This window comes from Ammospiza caudacuta, chromosome 4 (genome assembly GCF_027887145.1).
Source record: "Ammospiza caudacuta isolate bAmmCau1 chromosome 4, bAmmCau1.pri, whole genome shotgun sequence".
NCBI lineage: Eukaryota > Metazoa > Chordata > Aves > Passeriformes > Passerellidae > Ammospiza > Ammospiza caudacuta.
Window position 1 is genome coordinate 8,866,691 of NC_080596.1, and position 26,317 is coordinate 8,893,007.

Sequence of the window (26,317 nt, forward strand, 5' to 3'; positions counted from 1 at the left end):
GCTCTTCTTCTTCAGTGCCCACTTGTCTTGTTTGGGACTGTGTCCAAAATCCCAGCATGCTGCAAGTGGTCACTCCCAGAATATTGCAAATCTTTGTACTGAGCAGGGTTAGACTCTGGGAAGAGGTCAGGGAAATTTTCTGTGCTTGAAGACAGTGACTCGCCTTCTCAAGTTAAGCCTGAGATGAGCAGTGCTGAAAACACTTTCTCCTGGCAAACCTGGGCCCTGCACACTTTGCTGGCAGTGATTAATGATACCCCAAAGTCTTTGCCAGCCAAATATGTTCTGTAGTCTTGGATTGTAACATGTAGATCAGAATCATACACTCGACCTACAAACTTATTTAACAAGTAACTCATGAGCTGAACTAATTTGTAAGCAGATCCAGTTTAATTACATTTCTATGGGCATGTTCATTCCACAGCGAAGTAGATATCATTCACTTCTTTAGCAAATTAGGACACAGAAGCTGAAGAACATTAAATTTAGATGGGATTGTCCACAGAAGATTTAGTCCAACTTTGGTGAGAAGACTTTTACAAATCTAGATTCATTTTCCTAGTATTCTCATATAGACAAACCTCACAGTGGAGGATCAACTTAAACTTTTGGGGATTTTTGATATACTAGTGAGGAGAAAAACTCTACTGTCTCTTTTAGACACATATTAACAGTGGAGCTGTTGAGCCAGACAACCTGAATGGATTTTTCATTTCTTTTTCACCTATTTAAGCCATTGCATGTAACTTCTCTAAATACTGAGTTATCTCTGCAGACAGTTCAACATCTCCCATTAAAGGCAAATTCCAGTACCTTCAACTCTGCAGAAGAAAAGTGCCCTAAATATTCTTCCAAATCCTTTCTGTGCTTTACAGATATCCTTCAAGCAAATCTGTCTTCTCTCCTTCATATAAACATCAATTCCCTTGTGATTCTTAAGAACAGAAGTTCATATTGTCTCCCTTTACCACAAGTTTTGTCATTTCAGGGGTTAAGAGGAGCTCAGGCTCTTATTTCTGCTGTCCACTGAACTCACCTCTTTTACTTCATACACACTCAGCACAAGCCAGTCCGTTTGAGAGATGTTTCCCAGCCTTCTGACGAGTGCTTGGTTGTCTGCCATGCCCCTTATCACAAAGAGCACAAACACCTTCCCTGTTTTGTTGTTTTTCACTTTTCCAGTATCATGATTTGCAGAGAGGCCTGTCCTCTTCCCATCACTGATTCTAATGAGGAGGAGTTTCCATTTGTCACCTCCAGCATGCCTTCTGCAAGGTTTCATGGAGCCCCTGCCACCACCATGCCCAGAATATCTAATGTCTGCTCTCCAGGCTTGTCATAAAGGGTCCACCTCATTCTGTGAAACAGGAATGTGGAGTGATGGACAATAGCTGTGCTAGACATGTGCAATGGATTGCATTTCTGCAAACAGAAAAGCATAGCTACTTAATAAAGATAATAAATTTTAATAGGCAGTAAATTTTTTTCTTGACACAACATGGTAGTTTCTGAACAGATTTTGCACAAAAACAGAAATAGGTATTTCACAATATTTCTCTGCTTTTCTATACTGTCCTTTCACTATGATACAATATACTACAAAATACCTTGGGTTTTTAATCAACATGAAAATCCACAATGACTACTTTTTTTGGAAGGAAACCTCATCAATCAGGAACCAGAATAGTTGCAGATGCCAACTAGCCTATTTTAGATGGCCTGACCTTTCCAAAGTAGGCATCCAAGACTTCTCTGCTCCCGAGGAACACAAGCTATCCAGGAATACCTGAATGAACCACGTAAGTTCAGCTGCAGCATGGACACTTGTTAGTTTCCCATCTTTTATTGAGCTTCACCAAAAGTCTCTCGTGGTGCCACTAAGAAAGATTATCAGACCCACCAAGGCAGAAGTAAGAGCAACGGCCAGGCACAGGGAAATAAACACTTTTCAGATTTGTCTATAGACATGAAGTAATAAATCTGCTCAATCTCTCACCATCATGCTAAGCAAGTTTTAATATTTCAGAGAAGGAAATTGGAGAGAAAAGTTCCTCAAAAGCATTCTATCAATAGGTATCAAAACTTAGATGATTGTCCCAGATCTCAGCCCTGCACTTAGACCACCAGTTGTCTTCCTTCCATTTCCCAATTTAAAAAAATGTAATGCTTGGAATGCTACAGTCAGTGGATTGAGACTGAGCAGATGCTCACAGTAATACAACTTTCAAACATTTATAGTTCTAGAAAGGTAGGGTACATGCAGGCAGAAGCACTACTTGATATTTTGGAACTGCCGGCTCTGTACAAATTAAGAGTGTCTGTAATTAGCACTTGAAACACTCTTTGAACTTCCAGAGTTATTCAATAACCTGCAGGAATCCCATGCATTACTCAGAACACTGGCAAGAAGGTTCATCTGTGAAATTGCTTACCTTGCTGATTCCCACTGTGTGCCTCAGGCTATATGGGAGTCATATTTGCAGCACACAATGCAATTAGCCAAGGAACAGGTGAAAACCAGCTATTGCCTGCTACATTGCAAGGATTATGTTCAGTAATTTACAGAATTTCAAAGAGCCTCAGTGCAAGGTATATTCCTCCCTTCACAGAAAAGGAGCACACACTTCAGCATCTCTGCCAGGCATCCCACCCTGTAAACATTTATGACAAGCAAAGCATGTGCTACAGTGAGGAGTCTCATGCAAATCACTGAATTAATTTTCATAGTGGCTGTCTGCCCAGTCCTGTTTCAAGGGTCAGGTCCTGTTTGTATTCTGCTACATACAACTAAAATTTCCCTAGCTATCATAAGTCCAACAAAGTATTGCTGACTTATTCCTTCCTGTGTGTGCAGAAAACATTTTTAGTAGCTACTATGCGAACATCACCAAATTTTTACATCATCTTCACTCATCTCTTTACATTCTTTTCAACCTTGTTCCCTTGCTTTTACTATATGTGAAAATAATAAATATACATGGTATACCAGTTATTAAGGCATCAAAAAATTACATGTCATTCCAGAAGGGAAAGGAGATGCTTGAAATTTAGAAGTCAAAACCTGGTCATCAACACAAGTGGCCTGGTGGTAAAAAGCTTCAGCTTCTCCACATTTCCCATTGAAACACAACTTTGGTGAGATGTTCTTGCATATTGTGATAAAACAGGCTGCTTCACATCTGAAATGATAAGAGCATCTCAAGATTATTATTCCAGGTAAGGTTGTTCAGGAACATAAGAGTAAGCTAAAATGGAAGACAGAATAAATCCAGTATGGGATAGACAATAAGGATTAAATTTATTGTCCAGGCCCTTGTCCTGGGTCCACACAAAATTGAACCACCTCTGGGTTTTCAGTAATGTAGGCAAAACTCTATTCTGCTGCTCTAATTCAAGGAACAAAGGAGGTCATTTTGTCCTTACTATTGGCATCAGGAAAGCTCAGTCTCTACCTAGGGGAAAGGAGAATAGGTCAAAACCATCAAAGGTGTTCCTCACATTTCTGGCCAACCATGTATTTCTCAATGGAGACTGATGGGACCCATTCTAGCGGGGCTTCATTCTTCAGTGCTGGGAGGAGTCTGGGCCTCACCAGAGCCTCTGTGAGGTCCATCCCACGCGTGCTGTGACACCCAGTTTCTCAGGACATCCTTGTCCCCTGCCTCCTGCTCCACCCTGGTCATACAGGGCCCTTCCACCGCTGCTTCTTTCTCCCACACTCAGCAATGGACCACAGCTCTCCACAGTTCTCCACAAATGAGAAAAGCAGCTCCATGGGAAGTGGATATTGTGGTGCCTGAGAAAGCTTCATATATGAAGGAAAATTCAGCACCCACATAAAAAACTGTGTTTCAGAGTGCTCTGATGGTCTCTGCCCTCTCACACATAAAATTACCATCCAGCACTTGCTATAATTTAACCACCTAGGATTTCAAGCCATAATAAACCACCTCAATAAAACTCCTGGCTTTTGCATGAAGTGAAAAGATTCAGATTTTTCACAGAAAAAAAAAAAAAAAAAGGAGTAAAAAACTTCTGGTACCAAATTTTTTTTTTTTTTTTAAATAGGTATCTGCCCTTAAAAATCTATCATTTCTCACACGAACAGAAAGAAAATTCACCCAGGGGTTTACATCCAGGGAATGCTGAACAGTTAAAGTCACATGCTCTTCCCTATGAATATCTGTCTCTACGAGCTGGCAGCTTCTTCAGCCCCTCAGTTTGCCTGTGAATCTGGTCACCATGGGGTGCTCCAGCTGAGCTTTGTTTAAGCCACTTTTCCTTGAGGCTGCTGCCAATTATAAAGTAATTTCTCTTTTTGGCTTGCATTTTTAACCCTTTTTTTTTTTTTTTGTTACATGGCACAATACTGACACTAAGAAGTATTAAAAGGATTAACAAACACTAATGTTACAGGATGAAAAACAAAGGCAATAAACTTACACATTTATTGCTGAGATGTGAAGATTTGCCGAGTTTTATTCTTCCCGTGAGATGAGTGCTCTCCTAAGAAACAGAAAATACATTTGCATCAGATAAACATGGAAAGACAGATAAATATGGAAATGAGTCTAGCAGGAACACATCACTGACCAGTGTACAAACTAACCAGTCTCCTTGTCAGATTTACTTCACAGCAAAAACTGTTCACAAAATAGATTTTTACCACTCTTCCTATTTTATAGATTATTTCCCCTGTGATTTGCTCATTAATGCTGGGCTGCTACCACAAAGTATTTTCCAAGGCAGTTCTCAAGGGGGTTGAAGAGGAATAAGATTTTAATTAATTTATAGCTATGATTAGAACATTGAATTATAAAAATAAGAAGATAGAACTATACAATTAATTTTTGCCAGTAACATTGACATAAGCTCAGTTCCATTTAAGAACTTGACACAGTTCTCAATATTCCTTCTCTGGAGAAGCCAGAGCCACATGTAACCAGGCATGTGGAAACAGGAAACCCACATATCTCCTTCTGCCTCCCTGCTCACCTGCAGGAGACAATTTAATTTCTCATGTCCACATGAGAGGCAAGGAAATGATGTATTACATTCCAGGAGAAATGAATATGTATTAAAATCCTACAAATGATCAATGGCCTAGGGTTGCAAATTGTAATACAAATTAGGATTATGAAAAAAATCACTGATTAGGCATTTAAATAATTAGCAGCCAAATTAAATAGTTGCACTTCTGAAGACAATGGAAAAAACTTATCAATAGTTTTCAGACAGTTTTTCTTCACAGCAAAAAAAGGCTCTTTAATTGAGTGCAGCTTTTTGGGGATGAGTAAAAGACTTAGTATCTGCTGAAAACTGTTAAACAATAGTGTGCTGTAATGGTGTTCACTTCCCAAGTGTTCAATTTTGGAAAAAAAATATTTTAAAATAATTTTGAAATGTTGTTAAGATGGAGTTTCAGAAGCTCTTATAATAAATTTCAGGTAGGGCAAACCAAAACACAAGTTTTTGTTAGGAAAAAACTGGAATATCTTAACAAGACATATTTTTGGTAGGTGAAACGTTTTTGCTAGATAAAAATCTTGTACTGAAAAGTTAAAATAAAATGAACCAGCTCAAATATCGCACAGTTTCATACTAGCAAAGGAGTGAGATTTTCAAGAATTCTCGTTTCTTTTTTTATTTTTATTTTTCCTTCTGCATGTTTCTACTTTCCTTTTTTAATATACAGAAATAGAAGATTAAATAGGGGACAGAAGAGAGGAATTGGCAAAACTGTTTAAAAAATAAGGTGTTGGAGAAATTAATTGAGAAATATATTATGATGCAGAAGATAAAATCCAGTAGTAGTAATAAATATCAGTACTTTGTTATCAGTTCCACTCTCAGCTGGTTGTTCTGCAGACAGATTTACATGGAAGCACCCCAGGAAAATTACACATCTAAGGGCAGGCTCCCGAGTAAGGTAGCTCCCTGGGTAACATCCCATTTGTGCCAATAGACCATGGATCAGAGCATGGAGAGGGGAGCAGCACTGGCTGCAGAAGAGAGTGCTTGAGAGGCACCTGCCAGCAGTGGTGGCCGGGCCAGAGGGCTGACTCTGCCTTTCTGAGAGCCTGAGACAGTGGCACACAGACACTCACACGCCCTATCCCGATGTCCTGGTGCTCTACCCCTTATCTCTGGACCAGGGAACTGCCCCCAGCTATTGCCTGGGGCAATGCCCCCTACAATAGCAGTGTCTGCTGAGGGATGGATGCAGGCAGGGGTGTTCTACGTTGCTTTGCTGCTGCACTTCCAAGAGGGCAAGAGCCTGCAAGCCTTGGGAAACAAAAGGAAGTTAAGGCTACTCCATGGTTGCAAAAGTGCCCGAAGACAATTGCATAGTAATATATGTAATATAGTAATTGGTCTGTAATCATTAGTGCCAGCCAACAATTCAGTGACGAAGAGATGATGATTACACACCAGAGAAGGAGTGATCACAGATGCTGTCTGTTCAAGAAATAAAAGGTGGTGGGTGGGTTTAGATACAGGGCTGCAGTACACCTGGAGACTGCACAGAGAAGTGCCCAGATCAATTTTGGAGTTCAATGGTTCAGCAGTTTGATATTCTGCTAAATACCCCGTTGCAACTCAAAGGGCAAACAAAGAACATTCAGATTAGCTGCAAGTAAGAAAACATTTATATTGATCTCAAAACAGCCTTAACTGACACAAATAGATTCCAAGACTGGGATTCCAAGACCCAAACTTGTCCCCTAACCATCACCCACCAAAACAAATGGACTGAACCTTGCTTCCCATAAGGGAAATGAAAAACCAATACTTGTGTTTAGTATTTTGTTAGAACAGATGGCATTTTAGTAGATTGAAGAAATAATTTCACACTGAATTTTTTGATGACTGAGAAAATACAGGGTGTGGTGGAAGTGCTCAACCAGTCCAGATATATCACTGAAGGGGTATTGAGAACACTTAAATGTGATATAGACATTTTATTATTAGAAGGTATAAAAAGACACTTTGTTATTAGAAATCTACAGTTTTTATAGAAATAATGGTGGACTTAAGACTTGATTCATCTTTAGGAATTTTGGTGAACTATGAATAGCACACTCTGGAGAACTATATTGATAAACAATGGTTACAGAAAGAGAGATAATAATTGTTTGAATTTTTTCTTTTAAGTTTCCCACAGCTTCTAAACTTCTGGGAGAATTACGTCTCTCTCTGTTCAGAAGATATATAATTACTACACAGATACATTACAAGGCCTTGAAGGCTGTCACAGGATCATATATCTGTTGAGTTTGGAAAAGACCTTTAAGATCATCAAGTCCTACTGTCAACCCAGCAACATCTCCATGTTCACCACTAAACCTTGTCCTCAAGTGCCACATCCACACATTTTTCAAACACTTCCAGTAATGATGACTTTACCACTGTCCTAAGCATGCTGTTCCAATGCTTAACAACCCTTTTTGTGAAGAAGTATTCCCTAATATCAATCTAAACTCCCTTGGCACAACCTGAGGCCATCATTGAAAGAGAAAGGCTATAGTTCCACAAAATAAACCCACAAGAGCAAAATTGCTGCACAACGTCATCAGTAAAAAACTGTGATCTTATTTATTCTGGATTATGCATTTAGGGAAGGATGACACACAAACTCTAGTGTTATGCACCAGGAGATGGAAGATGTCAGGAGAAACTTGAACCATCAGCTTCTCACGATATAAGTACTCAGTGTCTTGCATAAGGTAGTAGTTGATCCAATCTGACAGCTTCTATGGCAATAAATTTCCAAAAGGGAATGAAATCTTGAAATTGGAGGACAGAGCTGAACAAATACTCAAGAAAGGAGATATGGTCAATAAAAAATGAAATTGAAAATCCAGAAAATCTGAAATGGAGTGACTACAACCAATTGTACTGAGATGAAATGTGATGCAGGGAAAAGGACCAAAACTTGCCCAAATCATTCCCTTTGAAATCCTTAAGATCAGGAAAGAAATGAAAACATAGACACAGAAGAGAAACAGAAGAATTGAAATTTCAAAAGAAAAAAAAAAGCGATACCAGGTGAAACCAAGGGAAAGCCAATGGGATGACCTAAAGTGCAGGAATTTGGCCCAAATCTTTCCCAATCAATCTTCATTAAAATCACAAGATTTTATTCCCTTTCATGAAAGGGAAAATCAGAAAAAATCAGATTCTGGCATGGAAGTTTTAGGTGACATGAAAAGCCTGCCATTACACCCTATATTCTCTTCCTGATCTTCAGTGTTGCATCTGTTTGTTGATTTTTGTCTGAAATTGGATTGCAAAAACCAAGGCGTAGGCATCATAAAGTCTCTATTACTGTCATATAACAGACAGATCTGTAGTTAAACTGTCAGGTTTATTGCTGCAAGAGGCTGCAGATACCACAGCAAACAAGACAAATCTGTGGAATTAATGGCCACTGAAAAGTATGAAACACCAAGGATAACTAGCTTGATTAAGGACGTCTCCAGCCACATGCTGCTGGAAGACTATGGTGCAGGATGCATTTCTGGACTCCTTTTCTGTTTGTCACACTTCCTTTCACCTCATGTGATCCACCCTCTTAAGAAATCCTTTTTGACTGGATTTGAGCCTACAGAGATCCAGGGTCCCAGCAGGTACAGCTGGCTCAGCTGATGGTTCCTTGGCCTCAATACTGAAGGAGGTGGGGCACTGACAACTTGCACAATACAGCACTGATCTTTCATACACACAGCCTCCATGTGGCACCCTTTGAACACTTCTGCCACAGCCTCAGTAACACTGATCCTCCCAAAGAAATTGGCAGTGTGGGCACTGGGTCTGATCCAATATGTCCTGCACACTTCCTCCTCTAAAACATGGTCATGTATTACCACACCTGAGTGGGCGCAGCTGGTGAGAGAGAGACGGTGAATCTTGTTTCTTGAATCAGAAGGCTTGATTTATTAATATATTATATAATATATTATAGTTATACTAAAAAGAATATAGAGAGAGGTTTTGCAGAGCAGCTAGGCTAGCTAGGAAGAGATAGAAAAGAATCTACAACAAAGTTGTGTTCAAGGACTCGGTCCCCTAGCTTGCACTGGTGATTGGCCCTTAATTATAAACATAGAACATGAGCCAATCAAGGTGTCCCTGTTGCATTCCCGAGCAGCTGATAATAATTGTTTACCTTCTCTTCGGGGGCCTCTGGCCTCCCGAAGACGCAGAAATCTGAAAGAAAGGATTTCTGTGGAGAAATGTCTGCGACAGTCATGGTTCAAAAGGATAAAGACAAGGAAGATGGACAAGAAAAAAATAATTTTACTCATAAATCCTCATCCTTCAACATATTTGTTTTAAGTGCATGGAAAGTACACTTAGTACCCAGCTACTGAGGGCTCTTCCAAGCCGAAAGATAATCAGAAAAGAAAGAATGCTGCAGTGAAAATGTGTTTTCTTCCTAATTAAAATTTTACTTGTGCAGTATTTGTTTTGATTTTTCACTCGCAAATATACTCATTTCCAACTATTACTGTTGCATTCTGATGCCAGTGTATGTGAATAAGTAATGGGTACAATCAGCTGAAATTACAGATTGCAATAAGATCAGTTTTGAAGCTCTGAAACAAACATTACTTTGTCTTACTGTTGTAGAAGGTTATTGTAATAATCTCATTGCAATTTTCCCTCTACTCTTGCCTCTCCACATTTGATTCAGAATCTGAATATATTATTCAGAATACACATACACTGCAGAACACCATGACATAAAAGAGAGTATAGACTGAGTACTATGAGTACAGAGCGTCTTTGACCTGGGTAAAGCCCTCTGACATTATTGGGAAAGCTGCAAGAAAAAGGATGTAAGAACAGTCTTTCATATAAAAAATAGGTTGTGCAGCATCTCAGATTACATTGTCTGAAAGAAGAAATTAGTTGTGCTCTTATTTCACTGTAATATCTGCTGCTGAGAAATTGCTTGTAAGTGGCAATCAGATTTGGAGCAAAGAATTAAAGCAAGCTTTTAATAAAATCTGATTGCAGAAGCCTATCTTTTATAAAAGTATAAAACTACCTCTGCAGACACAGGAATCAAAATGTCTATTTTTACCAGACTGAAATAAAAGAAAGATGCTGGAGAGCAGCATTGAGTGGGAACCACTGGCTGGGTTTGGTGTGGACCAGTGGGTCCAGCACCTGCGATGTGCTGCAGCTCCCCTGCCACACACTTCACCATTTTCCTGCAAACTGCTCCTCACCTCTGCCAGCACAACAGAAGGGTCTGAACAATCCACCATGGCAAGAGAGGGTGTGTGGAAACGTTCAGGTGAAGTTCAGGAAGGCAATTCCTGCTCAACGGGCAGCAAAGGGCAGGAGATGGCTCCCTCACAAGGAGCATCTCAGAAAGCTGCAGGCTGGAAAGTCAGCAAATGCTTCACAGGGGAAAACATCACCTGACCCTCAGCAGGCTGAATGCAAGAGACTGCTTAAAAGAACCCTTGAAAATATGCACAGCTCACAAACCAAATTAGAAATACAGAGGGAAACATATGCTATTTTGACTACAGTTTGACTGTGTTTTTGACAACATTTTTGTCCAAAAGTTTCAGCTGGAAGTTTGTGCAGTCAGAACTTTGTGGTGTGAGTAAACACAAACAGAGTCCAACCACAAGCTAAGAAAGTTTATTCTACAGTTCCTGTGAAGAAGAAACAGAACTTCAGGCTATTATACAACACAAGGTTAAAAAAATAGAGTATCAGCAAATGAGAAAGAAAAGGAGAGGGAGTGAGGTACTTGGTACCTTTCTCTGTGGCAAGGGGACTGTAGGAATGTGCCCCCTGTTGATGGAATGACCAAATTATCCTTTGTCTCCTTAAAAAGGAAAAAGGCCCAGAAGTTTCTCTCCTCAATTTGGTAATAAAACACCTCATAGGACTTTGGGGACTTCACCTCAAACTTAAGGATAGCCAATTGGACAGAAGCCAAAAAGTCTCGACTAGGCAATTTACTAGAAAAAGAGGACAGCAAAAGAATTAATTGCTTTTGTGAGGTGTTTTACCAAGAGCAAGAGCCTCTTGCCCTGGCTCAGTTTTTCTCTGTAAAGAGCTTTGTTATTTTGCCTTTCATTAAAACTTTTCTGTTTCAAACACTGCCACAGAAGCCGTCCTGCTGATTTTATGCCATCTGAGTTGGCTGAGCTATCTCAGGTGTGATATAGATCTCCAAGAACTTACAACACCTGGCTTGAAGAGACCCTTATATCAGGGGACCCTTTTTTATAAAGCAGCTTCTAGGTGTTCCATGTGCAGGGAAAAAACATAAGACCCTGAAACTACATCTCAGACTAGGAAACAGAAATAATCAATATCATAACCCTATCATAACTTTAGCAGGAGCACCTGCTCTTACCACTCCTAAGCACACAGCATGACAGCAGACTGCTCTTCACTGACCTACACTGCTTATCCTGCAAGGAAGTGGAAGAGGCAAAGGGATTTCCATTGACAGAGTGACTCATCTAGGGACTCAGATTCTTCACCTGCTCCTAGAGACATCCATACAGACCCTAGACATAATGAGAAAGAGGTCAAAGTCCCAATGCATGATAAGGAACCTCATGGCTCACCATGGAGTCATGCTCCCTCACAGGGGTAAATTTCCCTGGGTTGGTTCCCTAATGAGGTAAACCCCAAAGATTTCTTACCTACTTAAATGCCATGGCCCATGCCCAGACGTACTCAGCATAACAGGAAACAAGGTCTGCACCAGCTCCTGATTTGTCCCATTGTACCAAAACCACATCTATGGTTTGATGAGTGAGGCAGAACAATTAGTCTCAGCACTTGCAGAGTTGTGGAAAGCAGTGATGAAGACACTGTCATCCCACACTGTTTCAGAACACCACAGGATTTTCCATGTTCAAGCCCTAGCACTGCAGTGGGTTGTCTTGAGGCACATTCAGCTGAAGCAGCAGGTAACATCTTTAAGGCCATCATTACTGTTGAACAGCCGCAGCTTTTGGAAGAGATGTGGAGCACATGGAGAATGCAAGATTTCCTGCTTCCTCAGTTTGTTCTATCTTTGCACTGCACTGCCATCAGAGAGCACCTCTAGGTATTAACTTATCCCTTTCTTCAATGTGATTGCAATAAGTTAAAGGGGTTTCAAATGGAACAGGTTAGGTGTCTCCCAAATACCCATCCTTGCCTGATACATTTTTCCATTTCTGTTTAGTAACAACACTGAATTTTCATTTTTTTGTCCACGGTGGGTATCTCAGGAAGCCCTAATGCAGACATGTGCCACAAATCCTTCTACAGCCACCTTCCATTTCAGGTGCCTCACCAAGGTCTGAGGTACCTCAGCTCTGACGCATTTAACACCCTTTCAGCAAATTCAGTGCAGAACAGGCAATGTCTCTACAAGCCAAGTAAGTCATATCCTACCTTTTCACCTCAAAACAGCTCAGTCTGGTTATAAATCATGCTTTATTGGATCAGCTTATGCTTAGGTGCCAGGGTTATACCTAACGTATCTGAGATATTATGTCACCTGCACATCCCTATGAGACTTTACATTGAATATTGAAATGGTGTGCTTCTACTGAAAAGGCCTTTCACACATTTTACATGCTCTAGAATAGTTATTCCAGGCTAGGGCCATACAAGAAAATTCTCAAGTCAGGTATCAATGCTTCTATAACACATAATACACCTGTATGTAGTAGTCTTACCCAAATTTCTATTCACCAGCCTTTTCTGTAACAGCAATTTTCATCCCTCAACATTTTTAATGAGTCCTAAAAAGGTGATCAATAATTTGCTGTTTTTCAGTGTAATACACAAGAACCCTTGCAGAAAAAGTTAGGTCTGTTTTCAAGACAGGCAATACTTTCACTTCATGGCTGATGGTATTGATCTCTTAGTCATCAATTAAAGCCCTTCATCTTATATTCTCAGGAAATATAACTATCACTGACAAGCTAAGTGTGCAATTGTGTGGGCTGTGTTGAATCACAAATCAATATTTTTGCAGGTAGATTTCCTAGAACGCTGTATTGTGAAATACCATTTATTCTCCCTAGAGGGAGCCACCCTAAATTTGCTTGTACCATCAACATGAAATGGCTGCCCAAAGTCCTGCATTTGTACATTAGCGTGAAACTTTTGAGATTATTTTTATCCTAGCTGAATTCTCAAGTAAGATTCAAGAACAGGCACTTATCTTGCATCAGGTGTTGCAGTTCACTGATAAACATGCATGAAAAATGTTCTGAGTCTAGTTTAGTTTTCTCTGGTTTTATACTTTACATCCATTCTACACCAATTGTGCCTTAGAGCTCAAGACAATTAGCAATTCCATCTTTTTAAGAAGAGTTATAAAAAATGACAATATTAAAGCTCCATTTTACCTAGTTCTCTTGATGATACTACTCCATTAAAAACATTACTTTAGTCCAGGCTTAATTGAAAACTATTCTTCTCCTGCATTTTTTCACATTATTTGTAGGTATTTGAAATAATATTCTTGATTAAATTTAATTCAGCTGTGCCTCTGAAAAAGGAGTCTTTCCTTTTTCTTTCATTTCATATTCACAACTTAATTTCAGAAGTCCTAAAATAGGATCTTTCAGGAGTCAGTGGACTGCCACAGGTCAGCCCATCTAGCTCAAGCTAGATGTCCAAGGCAGATAAACAGCCCTCTGGACACATACATCTCCTTCAACTATGTGCAGCTAGCATGGTTTTTAGACAGATAAAACAGGGCAAGATTAAACTCACCATAACCTTTGATCAAGATCTATGCACAACACTGCTACAGGGTCTTTTCTAGGTTGCTTGCTTGAACAGTTTGTAGGTCCTTAGTTGTCCTGCATATATTTTACAAAATTATACAATCTCAAAGTCTTCTGTTTGGAATGAAAAGCAAAAATGAAGGGAAAAAAATAGAATGTATATTTCTAATAAAGCTTAATTTGAATACATATCTGAGCAGAACTTCATTGTAGATATGCTTGACCTTAGGGAGGAGCTGCTTATTGATAGTGAGGGGTGATGTAGCCCTGCCTGTGAAGTTAAGGCTACTGCTCTTTAGATCTTTCTAATTTCAGCCTTTCTACTCATTACTTTTTGTAGTTTTGTTGGTACTTACAGAGACAGCCACAACATACACTTTCTAAACAACTGGACCAAGGAAAAAGAAGAATACTTGTAAAGGAGTTTTATGCAGGACAATTGTTGTCAGTAGTTGTGAGAAGGCCCAAGAGTCAGGCAGTTCTTGTGTCTATACCATGAGAAGCATCTGCATTTATGCCTAAGCTTTTAATAAAGCAAGTAAATCTGATTCAAATGGGGAGGCATCCTCACATATTTTAAATTCCTTTATAAGAGACAAATATTTCTGGAAGAAAGAGACCCCTCTGCCAGAGTGCTTTTAATTTAAGAAGTAAAATGACTCTAAAAACCTAGGCAAAAGCAGGACTTCAATTTCTGTGAAAGCATGTTTAATTTTAAACATATAACCATGCAAGAATTCAAGAGAAAATGGCAGCTAGTTTAAATATGAATTGTATTAATGAGAAGAGGGCAAGAATCTTGTCTTCTAAGTGGTTATGACTTAAACCTTCTAATTATAGCATGCACACATCATAAGTCAGTAAAAAAGAATATCAAGCATTCTCTGGATGGAAGATGTTCAGTTATCTGGTGAACCAGTAGTTGATTAAAAGGGAACCTTGTGGAAAAAGGAAAAAAACAAACCCAAAACTGAGCCTGCGTCTTTTCCATTTACTCTGCTTTAAACCACAAACAATTCTGCTACTGTCAGTGAAGTCACTTTGTTTTTGAAATGTCATGAGGGCAGAATCAATCAAAAATAGTCCGTTAATTAGTTTCTAACTTCATTCAGCTTTCAAAACAAATAAACAAACAAATGCAACTTTAAGAAAACATATACACAACTTGATACTCCAGATAAAGTCCATTCCCAAAGACATTCTCTATAATAAAAAAATTAAATTTCGCAAACCATGAAGCTCTGAAGTGCAGCCTCTGAAGTGCCAAAGTGTAGTTTGCCTTTACCCAGCAGTAGTGGGATGGAACTGATGTGTCCTGTGATGGAGCAGGCCCTTCCTGTCCCCCTCTAGCCCCCAGCTCTGTGTCAAGAGGCCATGGGGACCTTGCACCCTTGCACAACTCTGGTTTGCTGCAAGGGCTGCCAGAGATGCCCTGTGGGTGTTTTGGATTGCACAAAACTTCTGGGAGTTGCAGAGAAGGCTAGAGACACCAAATTGTGCCTCTCCAGCAAGCAGAGGATAGTTCAGATGAAGGGCTGTATTTCAGTGGACTTCCCAAGGATTTGGACAAAAGGAGATAGCAGCTATTGCTCAGACTAAGAAATGTCAGTAGGAGAAACAGATGGCCAAAAAGCTTAAAAACCAAATAAGAGCATTATACTTAAAAACTAGAAAGTAAGACACCTTTTCTTGAAGGACTTTTGCAGGTGAGGTGGGACCTACATGACTGAGAGAGCATTGGGTGAAGGTGTGAAGTTTCACCATGACTACCTCTACCATGAGAGATTTAGGGGTTTTGCTTGTTTAGTCAGAATTCAATTCTGCCTCAGTCTTATTCTGCGCCACTCTGTTTTTTGCAGAACCTATAACTGCATCCATTGCTTTGCTTTAAGATTTTTCTTTCTTTTGTGTGTGTTATCAGTAACCTTTGTTCCTTCAAGCTTTATTACCACAGATTTTGTAAGAACCTTAAGCAGAGGACAGAGGGATTTGCAAGGAGAGCAGGATTTTGAATGCAAAGGGTGACTGAGTATGGGGCTGACTGAACCCTGCTGACACCAACTCCAACAGAATCCTGATTACATACAGCACTGGCTCCCAAACCTTTTGATCCCTGGGATATTAGCTCAGTTGCTTGGAGCATGGTAATAATAACACCAGGGTTGCGGGTTTGATCTTCACACGGGCCATACACTTAAGTTCACCTGAGGGTCCCTTTCAACTCAGAACATGCTGTGATTCTGATATTACCAGTTTTCAAACTTCCTTGTACAGACAGATCTAGCTGATAAATGCCATGATCACTGTTATTCCTGAAGATCCCTAGATAGATCACTTACCATCAATGATTTAAATAAAATATTTTCCTAAACCAGTCATACTTCTCACTCCCAAATACTGACAGCACACACAGTACAGCTGAACAGCAGCTCTACAGGATCACAGTCTGGGGATTTGCTCTGTAGAAGAATTGTTTGCAGTGACTTTTACCTGACAGGAACTGAAGATGGGTTTGCTATTGGAAATGACATCCCAAAACCTGTTTTTCTCTGAACTCAGACAGGGAAACAGACATACAAATGAAACACTCACCAGTCTCAGAAGAAGTTGTCTTCACAGAAAGAAGTTTGACTCCTTCTTTATCTGACTGGGCCCTGTTGAAGTCAGAAAACATTTAAGCAGTCAGCACACATGTTGGTCATGTCCAAACAAAACTCTAAGATTTTGGTCCTGGAGGAGGTAGCATCTACTCCAGTCTTAACTGGCTTAAATGGGCTTTGCATGGGGTCAGGTAGCAGAAAATACCATATGCCAACATATCTGAAAATACCTTTCTCTTAAAATATGTAATAAATTAGGTTTAATTACTCCAGGTTTAATCTAGGACTTCACAGAAGAGGAGGGAAAAGGAGGAATATTTTTTTTCTGTCAATGCAAACCTTTTAGCCATGTTGAATTGCAAAGGACCACTTCAGATGTCCAGGGAGTGAGGGCTACCAAGTAAACCAGCAGCCTAAACGTTGCTTTTGGTCATGCAAGCAGCCACTGCCAGGCTCAATGGCCTTTAGTTTGTACCTTCTAATGGATCTTTCTCAGTTTCCCTCTCCTTACACTCCTTAAGCCACTACTATTTCAACTATGCAAATGATCTAGGGGAAACAAGATGGGACAGAAGAACATGATATAATGGGGAACAGTGAAATATATATATAAATAATCCAGAATAAAAAGGAAACATTAAAAAGAGAGAAAACATGAACAAAAGAAGTGGGGTGGGAAAAGATGTGGGAGTAGAGGCGAGGGATCAATGGGAGGAAAAAGAAAAAAAAAAAAAGAAAAAAGACTGGGAAAGTGAGTCCTGTGGCACAGCAGAAGCTGTTTATCCCCTTCGAAAGGATCAATTGCAAAACAGTTAAGAGCCATCACATTTCTATCCATGCTGAAACAGCTGCTTATCATGCATACAGGTCTACAATAACTGCAAGTGCAGCACTTTCAGGATATTTCTCTTTGGGGTGGCAACTGATTATGATATTTAAACAGAGGAAGATCAAAGAAGATCCTATGCAAAATCTGCTATATTTACAAGTGCCCTGTGATAGATCTCAAAGCAATGAAAAGGATTCAACCTACTGTTCAGCGCCATTCTCTTGTCTCTCTGGAAGAAGAAAAAAAGTTAATATCATTTGGATTGCTAGAACTCAAACCCCAAACATTTAGACATGACTATTGCGGTTGCTAGCAGAAGGCTCAGTTGTAATTTTGCAGTATTGCATTAAGTTCATAAACACAATCAACCAGCTTGAATAGTAATTGTTATTTTTCTGGTCATCTGTGGAAGTGAACTGATGTTGCTTGTACCAACACTTCTGGAAACCAGGGAGAATGACATTTGACTTGTCCAAGAGCACAACGGGAGTACATTTTTCCCTGCAGCTCCCAAATCCCTGGGTAGCTGGCACAGAGAATATGAGCATGCCATGGCTCTCAAGTACACAACAACTGAGCTAAAAGATGCAGGGTAAGGGGACTGAGGGAACAAGGGTGTTCCTGAGGCTGTACCCCCTGGGGGCACAGCCTGGCATGATGTCTGGGAACAGACATCTGGGAACAGTTTGTCATCCCCATCAATGAGGAACAGGTTTGTCTCCAAAATGAATCATATGTTAAATGTATCTTATGCTTATGTGCAAGTGTGGGCAGATGGAAGGGGCCAGGGGGTTACATCAGAGACATGGAGCCAACTCCATGGCACCAAGCACAGGGGAAGTGCACTGGATAGACCTGGGCAAATCCTACAGCAAGCATTACAGATTCTATCTATCTATTCCATCATCCAAATGAGTTTGCTAATAGAGTGATGACATTTGTGCATAGGGGAGGCTGGTAAGGAAATGTTCTTCATCTCACATCTTTATCTCCTGACTCTGAATATTCCATCATTTCCTTAGTAAGGATCACACCTTCCTCTGTTTATCTGGGGTCTGTTTTTCCATGTCATTGGCTAAATTGGTTGTGACACACTGTTTGTCTTGGTTTACAGCTTCAACACCCTGTTGTGATTTTGTATTTCCAAGGCCTGGTGATTTCACAGTTCTGCACAGGTCTCCTAACTCATGCCAGCTCACAGGGACAGAAAAACCAGAGTCTGGTTCAGATCTGGGTTTTCACTTAATGGAAATTTACACTTACCTGTGGCCTACTTGGGCGACCCTGAAACATTTGGCAAATGGACTTTGATGGAATTATAACCCATTATCTTAAGTATTTAATGGACAGCAGAGAAACAGATGCTGACTTTAGCTGCTCTGTCAAAATGACTATTTCTGAAAATACTGTTTTCTCAGGGATTTTGCTCCATGCACATTTTACTGTAACTGGAAAATGTTACTCATGCATCATGTGACTGTGTGTATGTATGTATAAGATATATCCTTTAAAAGCCCACTGATATTTCTTTGCCTGTATCTAGAAGAAAGATAAAATAAATAAAGCGATTTTGTTGAATATCTTCAAATTTAGTTTTCACTGTCCATTTCTATCTGTTTGATTGTGTTAGCAGAAGTGTTTGTTAGCTCTTTGTAGCTGCAAAAGCATGACCAAAAAGCTTTACAGCATGATTTATTCTCAAAAAATCATTTTGGCTCACTCTGGTCTTCCTACTGATTTTGAAAATGAAGTGTTAGTTTCCCACTTCAGGCAAAACAGAAAATACAAAAAGCATTCCCATCAGACTACCACAACAGTGATGGTTAAGGTAATCCAAAAGAGACCTTTTAATAATAAAAAGGACATTGATTTCCCCCCTCCTGCAGAGAAAGCAAACCAAATACCTGGAGTTTTCTTCTGGCACATTTTGTACAAAGCTACCAGTGAGAAGACAGAGAGGGTAATGACTATCAGGGTGATGACAATTGGCAAGATAACATCTGCAAAAGAGGGAGAACATAATTTTGGCTGCTGCCTCTGACTTACATTGCCTCAGTGTATAGGTACTTGCACACACTAAGGTGAGTGGCACCTCCAGCTCCACTTCACCAAACACTACCCATTTCTCCAGAGAGGATAACCTACTGCTCCTGTTATTCTTCCTGCCACCACTGAGCCTCAGGCTTGGATGCTTTGTGGAGGGAAGACAGGCTTGTTCCTTCTCCCACCCTTACTCCTTCCCTGACACTCATGCTGCCCTGTGGAACTACTTTCACCCATTTTTCAGTAAAAGAACAAGGTTTCAGCACCTGCTCCACTGGGCCCACCTTAATTTTGAAAACTCTCATCATTCAACCCAGTGCTGATGGCCTCCAAAGGTTTTGTGAGAAAGTTGTGATCTAGAAATAGTTTTCAAACATGCAATTTATTTTTTCCTCTTCTTTTTTTTGAAAAAAAAAAACAAAAAACAGCAGTCTAAAATTCAGCAACTGAAGCAATTATTTTGCTTTTAACATTGTGCACCCTGAAAGACACCAAGGAATTACATAATTCAGTAACATTCCCCACAGCACTTAAAACCAGGGATAGAAAATGCAAGATCTCCTTTTAAAACGAGGACATTTCTTTCCTTTTATTATTTCCCACCATCTGTCATTTCCTGACAGGTGTTTCCCAGCCAAGAAGCAAAAAAAGGAAAGAATTATGTAATGAAGAGAAGCTTTCCCTGGGAAATATATAAGCCGAGCTTCTCCCTTTTTATCATTTCTCTGGCAGCAACTGGCCATATTCAAATTCAGCAGGCACTCTCTGCCTGCTGGCCTAAGCCCTGTGTCAGGGGGAGGCTGCATTCAATGGCTCTTGATGCAATTAATATTTAATGTTCATATAGATGCATCCTTGCATCTGTGGAACTAGAGGGAGACAGTTTACAGTGGGAAAACATCAAACATACTTTGCTTAGTCAGTACTCTGGCTTGGAAACAGCAAAGCTGCAGCACCACTCTTGCCCCAGAGATGCATAATATTAAAATGAAAGATTAAGTAGCATGCATCATGCAAATATCAAGTCCTTAAAGAGTCTGCAGAAGACTGCCTCCTAGACCTTTTTTCCTATGACAATATGAATAATACATTCATATCATACATTCATAACAAGACATTCATATAATAAGTACAACATGTACATGAGCAATTTTTTGTATGTTCCCTCAGGTCGTCTCTCACAGGGGATAACTATTTTTGGAATTTTTTTTTCAATTTCACCACTTTGAATCAGTCCTTGGGAATAATTGTGCTGCTCCACAGTGAGAGCAGTGTCAGCTTATTGAGCTCTGTTTCTCTCTGAGAGGAGTTTTATAACCAGCATTTAAATTTGGTTTGTAATAGGGCCCAAGTCTGGTAAGGCTAGAAATAAAACTGCCAGTTCCATTTGTCCGCTACTCCAATCACTCATCAAAAGCAAAACTGATCAACTGAAAACTCAAAATCTGGACAATTAAGTAAGAATACTCACTAGAATAGCTGATATTACTCCCTGTATGAGTCTGGTTTCCAGAATTGCTTTTAGGACTTTCAGAAGTTGGCTCTGCAAAAGAAATAATGCCTTTCAGGTAAAAATGTATTGCCAGAATTCCCCAAACAACTTCCTCTTAAAAATTACCCTCACAAAACAACTTCTGTGTCCCCAGTTCTGGAGCTTCACTCGCTGCTTCACATCTATATTTCTTTTCAATAATACATGGATAACTCAGCAAGAGGGGTGGAAAAGTTTGTCTAGGGTGGCCTAAAGAAACACACACTTTGTATGGGTGCAGATTTTCCTAAGATCCCCTGCTTGTCCACTTACAGGTTATGAGCTACAAACTTTTTCCACTTTAGGAGGTTATGGTACTTTTCAACATTACAAGAGAATTTTTAACAAGTAAATAAACAAGAAAGCAGGTGAAAATTAGACCTGTCTCCAAGAGAAGAAAGACCAAAATATTTCACTGCTAATTTAAAAAAAAAGTGCTAATAGTAGATGAAGAAGTCTGAGGTGCAATATTAGTAGATAGCAAGTTTTCTTGAGTGTTGGTATAGAGGAGTGTGCCTGCTCTCTGCCCCATTTGGAGACAGTAATGTTGTGAGTCTCTGGGCCATCTTTTAGGGCTAGGTTTAAAGGAATGTATTTCTACCTTCAGGTGCTAATCTGAATTTGAGTCAGGTATCAACAACACAAATTATTTCTCACCTTGCTGCATACAGCCTATGAAGAAACAATCACTGAACTTCCAGAGAGAAAATGCAACCATTGGCATTTCCCTAGGTACATTATATAGCACACGGGACTGCATTCCATATTGGATGGAGGCCTGAGTGAACAAGTGCTCACTGCCTCTGAAGGAGCCACTGGCTGGACAGATGTGATGCAAGGTCAAGCATTTCCATTGCCTGGCCAAATATCAGAAGTGGCTCTCAAACAGAGGCATCTGGGGAAGGTGATCTGTTAAAAAAGGGCCCTAGCAGAGCTTATGGCTCCATATATATGTAGTGAGAACATGGTGGCAACCACTGAGGTTTTGTTGGTCAGGTACCTACTCACAATCCACACCTGAAGGATTGCATGGTTCTTCCTCCCAAGAACGGAAGAGGGCTCAAATTGTAGGGTGGAAGCTATGAAATTAATTAAGTCATTAAAACCAATATCCTATGGTCATTTTGAGGTCTAGAATACAATTTTGTTCTACTAAGTCTCTGAAAGACATGTCCCTGTTTTTACAGAAACTCTTACGTAGGCAGTACTTGTAACTCTAATCCATGGAGTTACAGTAACAAGATTTGTTTGTCCCAACCACGTAGGAATTCTTCTTCCTTGCAAAACTGATTTTAAACTCATGTCCACTATTAAAAATATTTTGGTGGTTGCTTTCTTTCCCCCTTCCCCACTCCTCCATTTTCATTTGTCTGGACACAGACAGAAGCCTCCTGGGGAAAAATGATCACTTACTAAGTGCTTGTGTGATGCCCAAACAATACAGTCATAGCTGAGACATTCTGATGCTATAGTGCAGGAAACGATCATTGTCCAAGACTTTATCTCTGAAAAATCACTGTTTCTTTAAAGCAGAAGTTCTCTTTCCCTTGGTGCTGTCTGCTGAGGGGTGATAATGTAAGGTTGGAAGCTAAGCCATCACCAAGTGACTAAAATAATTCCTATGCATTCTTAATTCCCTGTGATTGATTCAGATTTCCCAAGGAAATACTCCTGCCTTTTTGTTACCTTATCTGGTATACTACCAATTGCCAGGACAAGCAGGCAATTATCACGGCAATGAGTTACCCTGGATACTGACTGGAAATGTCAACAGAAACAAACTGCACTGAAAAACAGGGATGTGTGTCCCCACATTTGTGCAGGAGATGTGTGCCTCTCCTCAGGAAAAAAACTGAGGACTGAAATCCACTGTTGCTTTTTTTTTTACTTGTTTATCTGTTAATTGACCAAGATGTGAGTAATAAAGGAAATAAAAATCCACAAATTAACATTTTAACTACTTGTGACCATCAGTAAGAAATATGACAGCTGAAAAGAATCATTACTGAATAAAACCGAGTAAGGAACTAAAACCTTAAGCTCATTTCCCCACTTCTTTCATTAAAGTTTCCCACAAATCAGCCCCTCCTGTCTAGTTTGTCCAGATCTGGAAGCTATTTTCCAGTTATGGAATAATCTGGGATCAGAATAAAAATGAATTGGAAAAATACATCCATCATGGTAACAGGAGGGCCACGATTTTGCAGGCAGCAGCAAGAACTGCAGGGACCAGTACAGAAGAGACTGTTTCCTGATAAGCCCAGAGAAAGGAAAATAGGACAATACAGGTTCATTAGTACAGGAAACTTGCCTTACTCTGGGATTTGCTGCTTCTCGCTACAGGACAAGGAATGACAGCCACTGACAAGAACAAGCTCCTTGGTAAACACTCTATTTATAACAGCTTCCCATTGCATCATGTAATATACCAGGCCTGATTTTTTCTGTGGTCCCACTCTGTTTTCTTTCCAGTATCTGCCAGTCCAACATGGCATTCAGTTGAAATCACAGCAAATTACTCAATGCTACAAGCTGAACATCACTCTTCCTCTGGTCTGTGTTTCAGGTACATTATTCCCCTAGATCCTTCTTGCTCCCTGAACATTTCCTTTCCTGAAGCTGTCCTCCTCCCATCCCACACCAGCCTTTTTCATCACTGTGCATAGAGCAACCTCTTCTATTGCTCTTACTTGTTGAATGTGTTGGAGAGCTCACGGGAAGGCCTGCAATAAAACAGAAAGAATAGGTTTGTTAGTGTCTGCTTTAGATGTCCAGAGTCTTCACATCATGCAAACTGGCAGACTCTAGGAACATCCTCAGTAACACCCACAACAAATGCTGCCCCAGGAGTGACAAGCTTACACTGTTCCCAAGCCCAGAAAGTCTGAGCTGTAAAAGTCTCCAGCCATCCCTTATAGATGGGAGCAGAATCCAAAGTCTATGCTAGGTTGTTATTCTGCTCAAGAGAGGAAAATACTGAATTAATTGATATATTCCTTAAAAACTCCTCCTTCCAAAATTGAAAAAGTGCCTGGGAGTGAATAGCTGACATTTAACTGGCAAGTAAGTGTTTTAATAAAAGAAACTAATTGAGACACATTTTCAAGAGTCACAAAACCCTTTAAAAAGGAATCTTTGTTTATTTTCTTGGTGCTTTTGGCTAGCAGACTGCCAAGCAGCAAAAGCAAGAGGCACTGCTAATGAGGAAAAAAATTGACCTTATGGAGCACTGGGCACAATGCTTACTGGCTCTACTGTCAGCTTCCCCCAGCTACTTCAGAAGTTTTGGGTGCACAACATTTTTTGTTGTTGTTGTTGTTGTTAGCACGCTGCTGCTCTTGCATGTCTAGACTGTAGCAGGCTTGGAAATTAGAGTGGCTGTGTCCTCTGTGTCCCAGCTGTGCCCAGGGTGGGGGATCACAGAGGCAACATCATGAAGGCCGCTGTAACTCCAGGCAGGCATTAAGCCTGTCCCCTGCCTGCCCCGGTTCCTCCTGCAAACCAGTTTCCCCTGGGAGCACAAATCCATTCTCATGCCCTCACTACACCTTCTGTGCTGTGCACAAAGACAGCTCCTACCAGCAGAGCTATAACACACATTGTTCTATTGCTGTGAACATGCTCTTTGAAAACCAGAATGCTGCTCTTGTTTTTCCTTCTCTCTACCCACAATTAAAACCATGGATCACTTCAGCCACTGGGGTGCAAATAACCGCTTTTGCTAATGGTACATGTGACGAAACTTAAACTGCATTTTAATCACCAATGTTCATGAAAAGTATGTTTAGGTTGAAAAGCTAAGTACTTAAAAGTCAACAGTAAGAGCTCTTCTTGAACATACTAAATATTTGTAATGCTAAGTATCCCGAATGTATACAGTTACCTCACCCTGGCTTCCTAGAATGCAGATGAGACTGTTTTCCTAAGCTTGTTGTCATCTCATCAATCCATCTGCAAACAGCAATATCACTGTGCTCTAAGAGGATCTCTGTGATGAATCATTAGGCAATGTTTATAGCATGTTTGGGCAATATTACCAAGCAAAAGCCTTCAGGAAGTTAATAAATCACTTGTCAAAGGAGCACCACACAGTAGACAATGCAGGAGGACACACAACTGGCATTAAGGAAACATCCAAATATGATATGATTGCTTATTACCAGAATACTGCCTTTCCTTCAGCCTGTAAGGTGTGGGATGCCATGATAAAAACACCATGTGATCACACAGCATCTGGGCAAACTAGCAAACTGTAAGGCCCTGTGTATGCATATTCTCAAAGAAAGGCGGAAGATTTTGTCAAGTCTTACAAATAGATCACTTCTCTATGAAGTCACTTTGAACCTTGTCTCTCAAGTCTGTGGAACTTTCCTTTGAAAGAGCTCCAACATTATAGCATAATTGCACATTTTGCCTCACATTCACTCTTACAAACAAGATGAAGCATCTTGGCTCAAATTGAAACAAATAAATAAATAGAAAAAGCATACTAAGCCCAAGACTGATATCCAAGTTCACCTCAAAGAGTTAACAGCGTTTCAAACCTGAATGCTGGTGACATAAGCACAGGTGACAAGTCTATGCAAACAGGAAGGGCTGGGGGACATGTGCTTCAGTACCCACTGGCACAACCAAAAGCCATGTAGCTGTCCTGGCCAAACCTTGCCTCTTTGATAAACCCAGAGAGCAGAAATTATCCCAGGGGAGAAATATTACAGCAGCTGCCTGCCCTCTCTTTCTAGGCCTCTATTATTTTTTAACAACTGCACACACCTACACACAATAATACTACCAGCATCTTTCCAGAAGGTATCTCACCCAGGTTGTGCTAGAGCATGAAAAATTCAATTGGAAAAATCTCACGCCTTCCTCTCTCTTCCTGTCTCCAGCATGCAAGCAAGGCACCAGTTCACCCTCTGTTCAGAGACAGCTCAGTCCTGCCATGCAAACAAAGCTGTGCTTATCCGAGTGATTCAGCAGGTGCTTTCAGTTTGCATTTTCGAAATAACCATCCAGTGCCCTTCTTGGTGTGGGCCTCACATACTGCTGTTTCCAGAAAGAGAAGGGCAGAAGGAAAAGCAGCATTTCACTTGGTAACAGTTACTGTAGTTGCTCTAGCTGCCTGTACAGAGCTTGCTACCCCCTTTGGGGCTGCAAGCAAGATGCTCTGCATAAATAATCTGGGAAGATTTCCAGATTCATCATGAAAAGTGAGGTGTGCAACACTGGCTGTGCTGGGTTCCTCCTTGTGCAGTAAGGAGGACAAGGATAAAAAATTTGGCATATGACCATGGTTTGTTTTGAAATTACCTGCCTGAGTCAGTTCAGCACTGGTGAGGAGCTCGACAGATGGAGGAAGAGACCAATAACTAAACTCTCCCCACTCTGTTCTCCAACAGCCGCTACCTAAGCAGCCTGGATACCCTACAGTTTGCTACTTCTGTGTTTTGGAGTGCAGCCACATCCAACTGTGCTCACTGGCAAAACAAACGAATACATTTGGCTGATTACTCTGAGGGGATATACCACAATATAAATC

At 40.3% G+C, this 26,317-nt stretch overlaps 1 protein-coding gene across 2 annotated transcripts in view; it reads right to left on the reverse strand.

Moving 5' to 3' along the window:
* Positions 1-491: 491 nt before the first annotated feature.
* The window catches only part of EMCN (endomucin), a 55,011-nt gene continuing 29,185 nt past the window's right edge, over positions 492-26,317 (reverse strand). For both annotated transcript variants that reach the window (XM_058803420.1, XM_058803421.1), the window contains exons 6-12: positions 23,469-23,501; positions 20,719-20,790; positions 19,109-19,204; positions 17,409-17,433; positions 16,368-16,429; positions 4,444-4,506; positions 492-3,179 (exon numbers count right to left, since the gene is read on the reverse strand). In XM_058803420.1, coding sequence (XP_058659403.1) covers positions 4,448-4,506; positions 16,368-16,429; positions 17,409-17,433; positions 19,109-19,204; positions 20,719-20,790; positions 23,469-23,501 — 347 coding nt within the window. In that variant the 3' untranslated portion in view covers positions 492-3,179; positions 4,444-4,447. The remainder of the gene's footprint in view (positions 3,180-4,443; positions 4,507-16,367; positions 16,430-17,408; positions 17,434-19,108; positions 19,205-20,718; positions 20,791-23,468; positions 23,502-26,317) is intronic.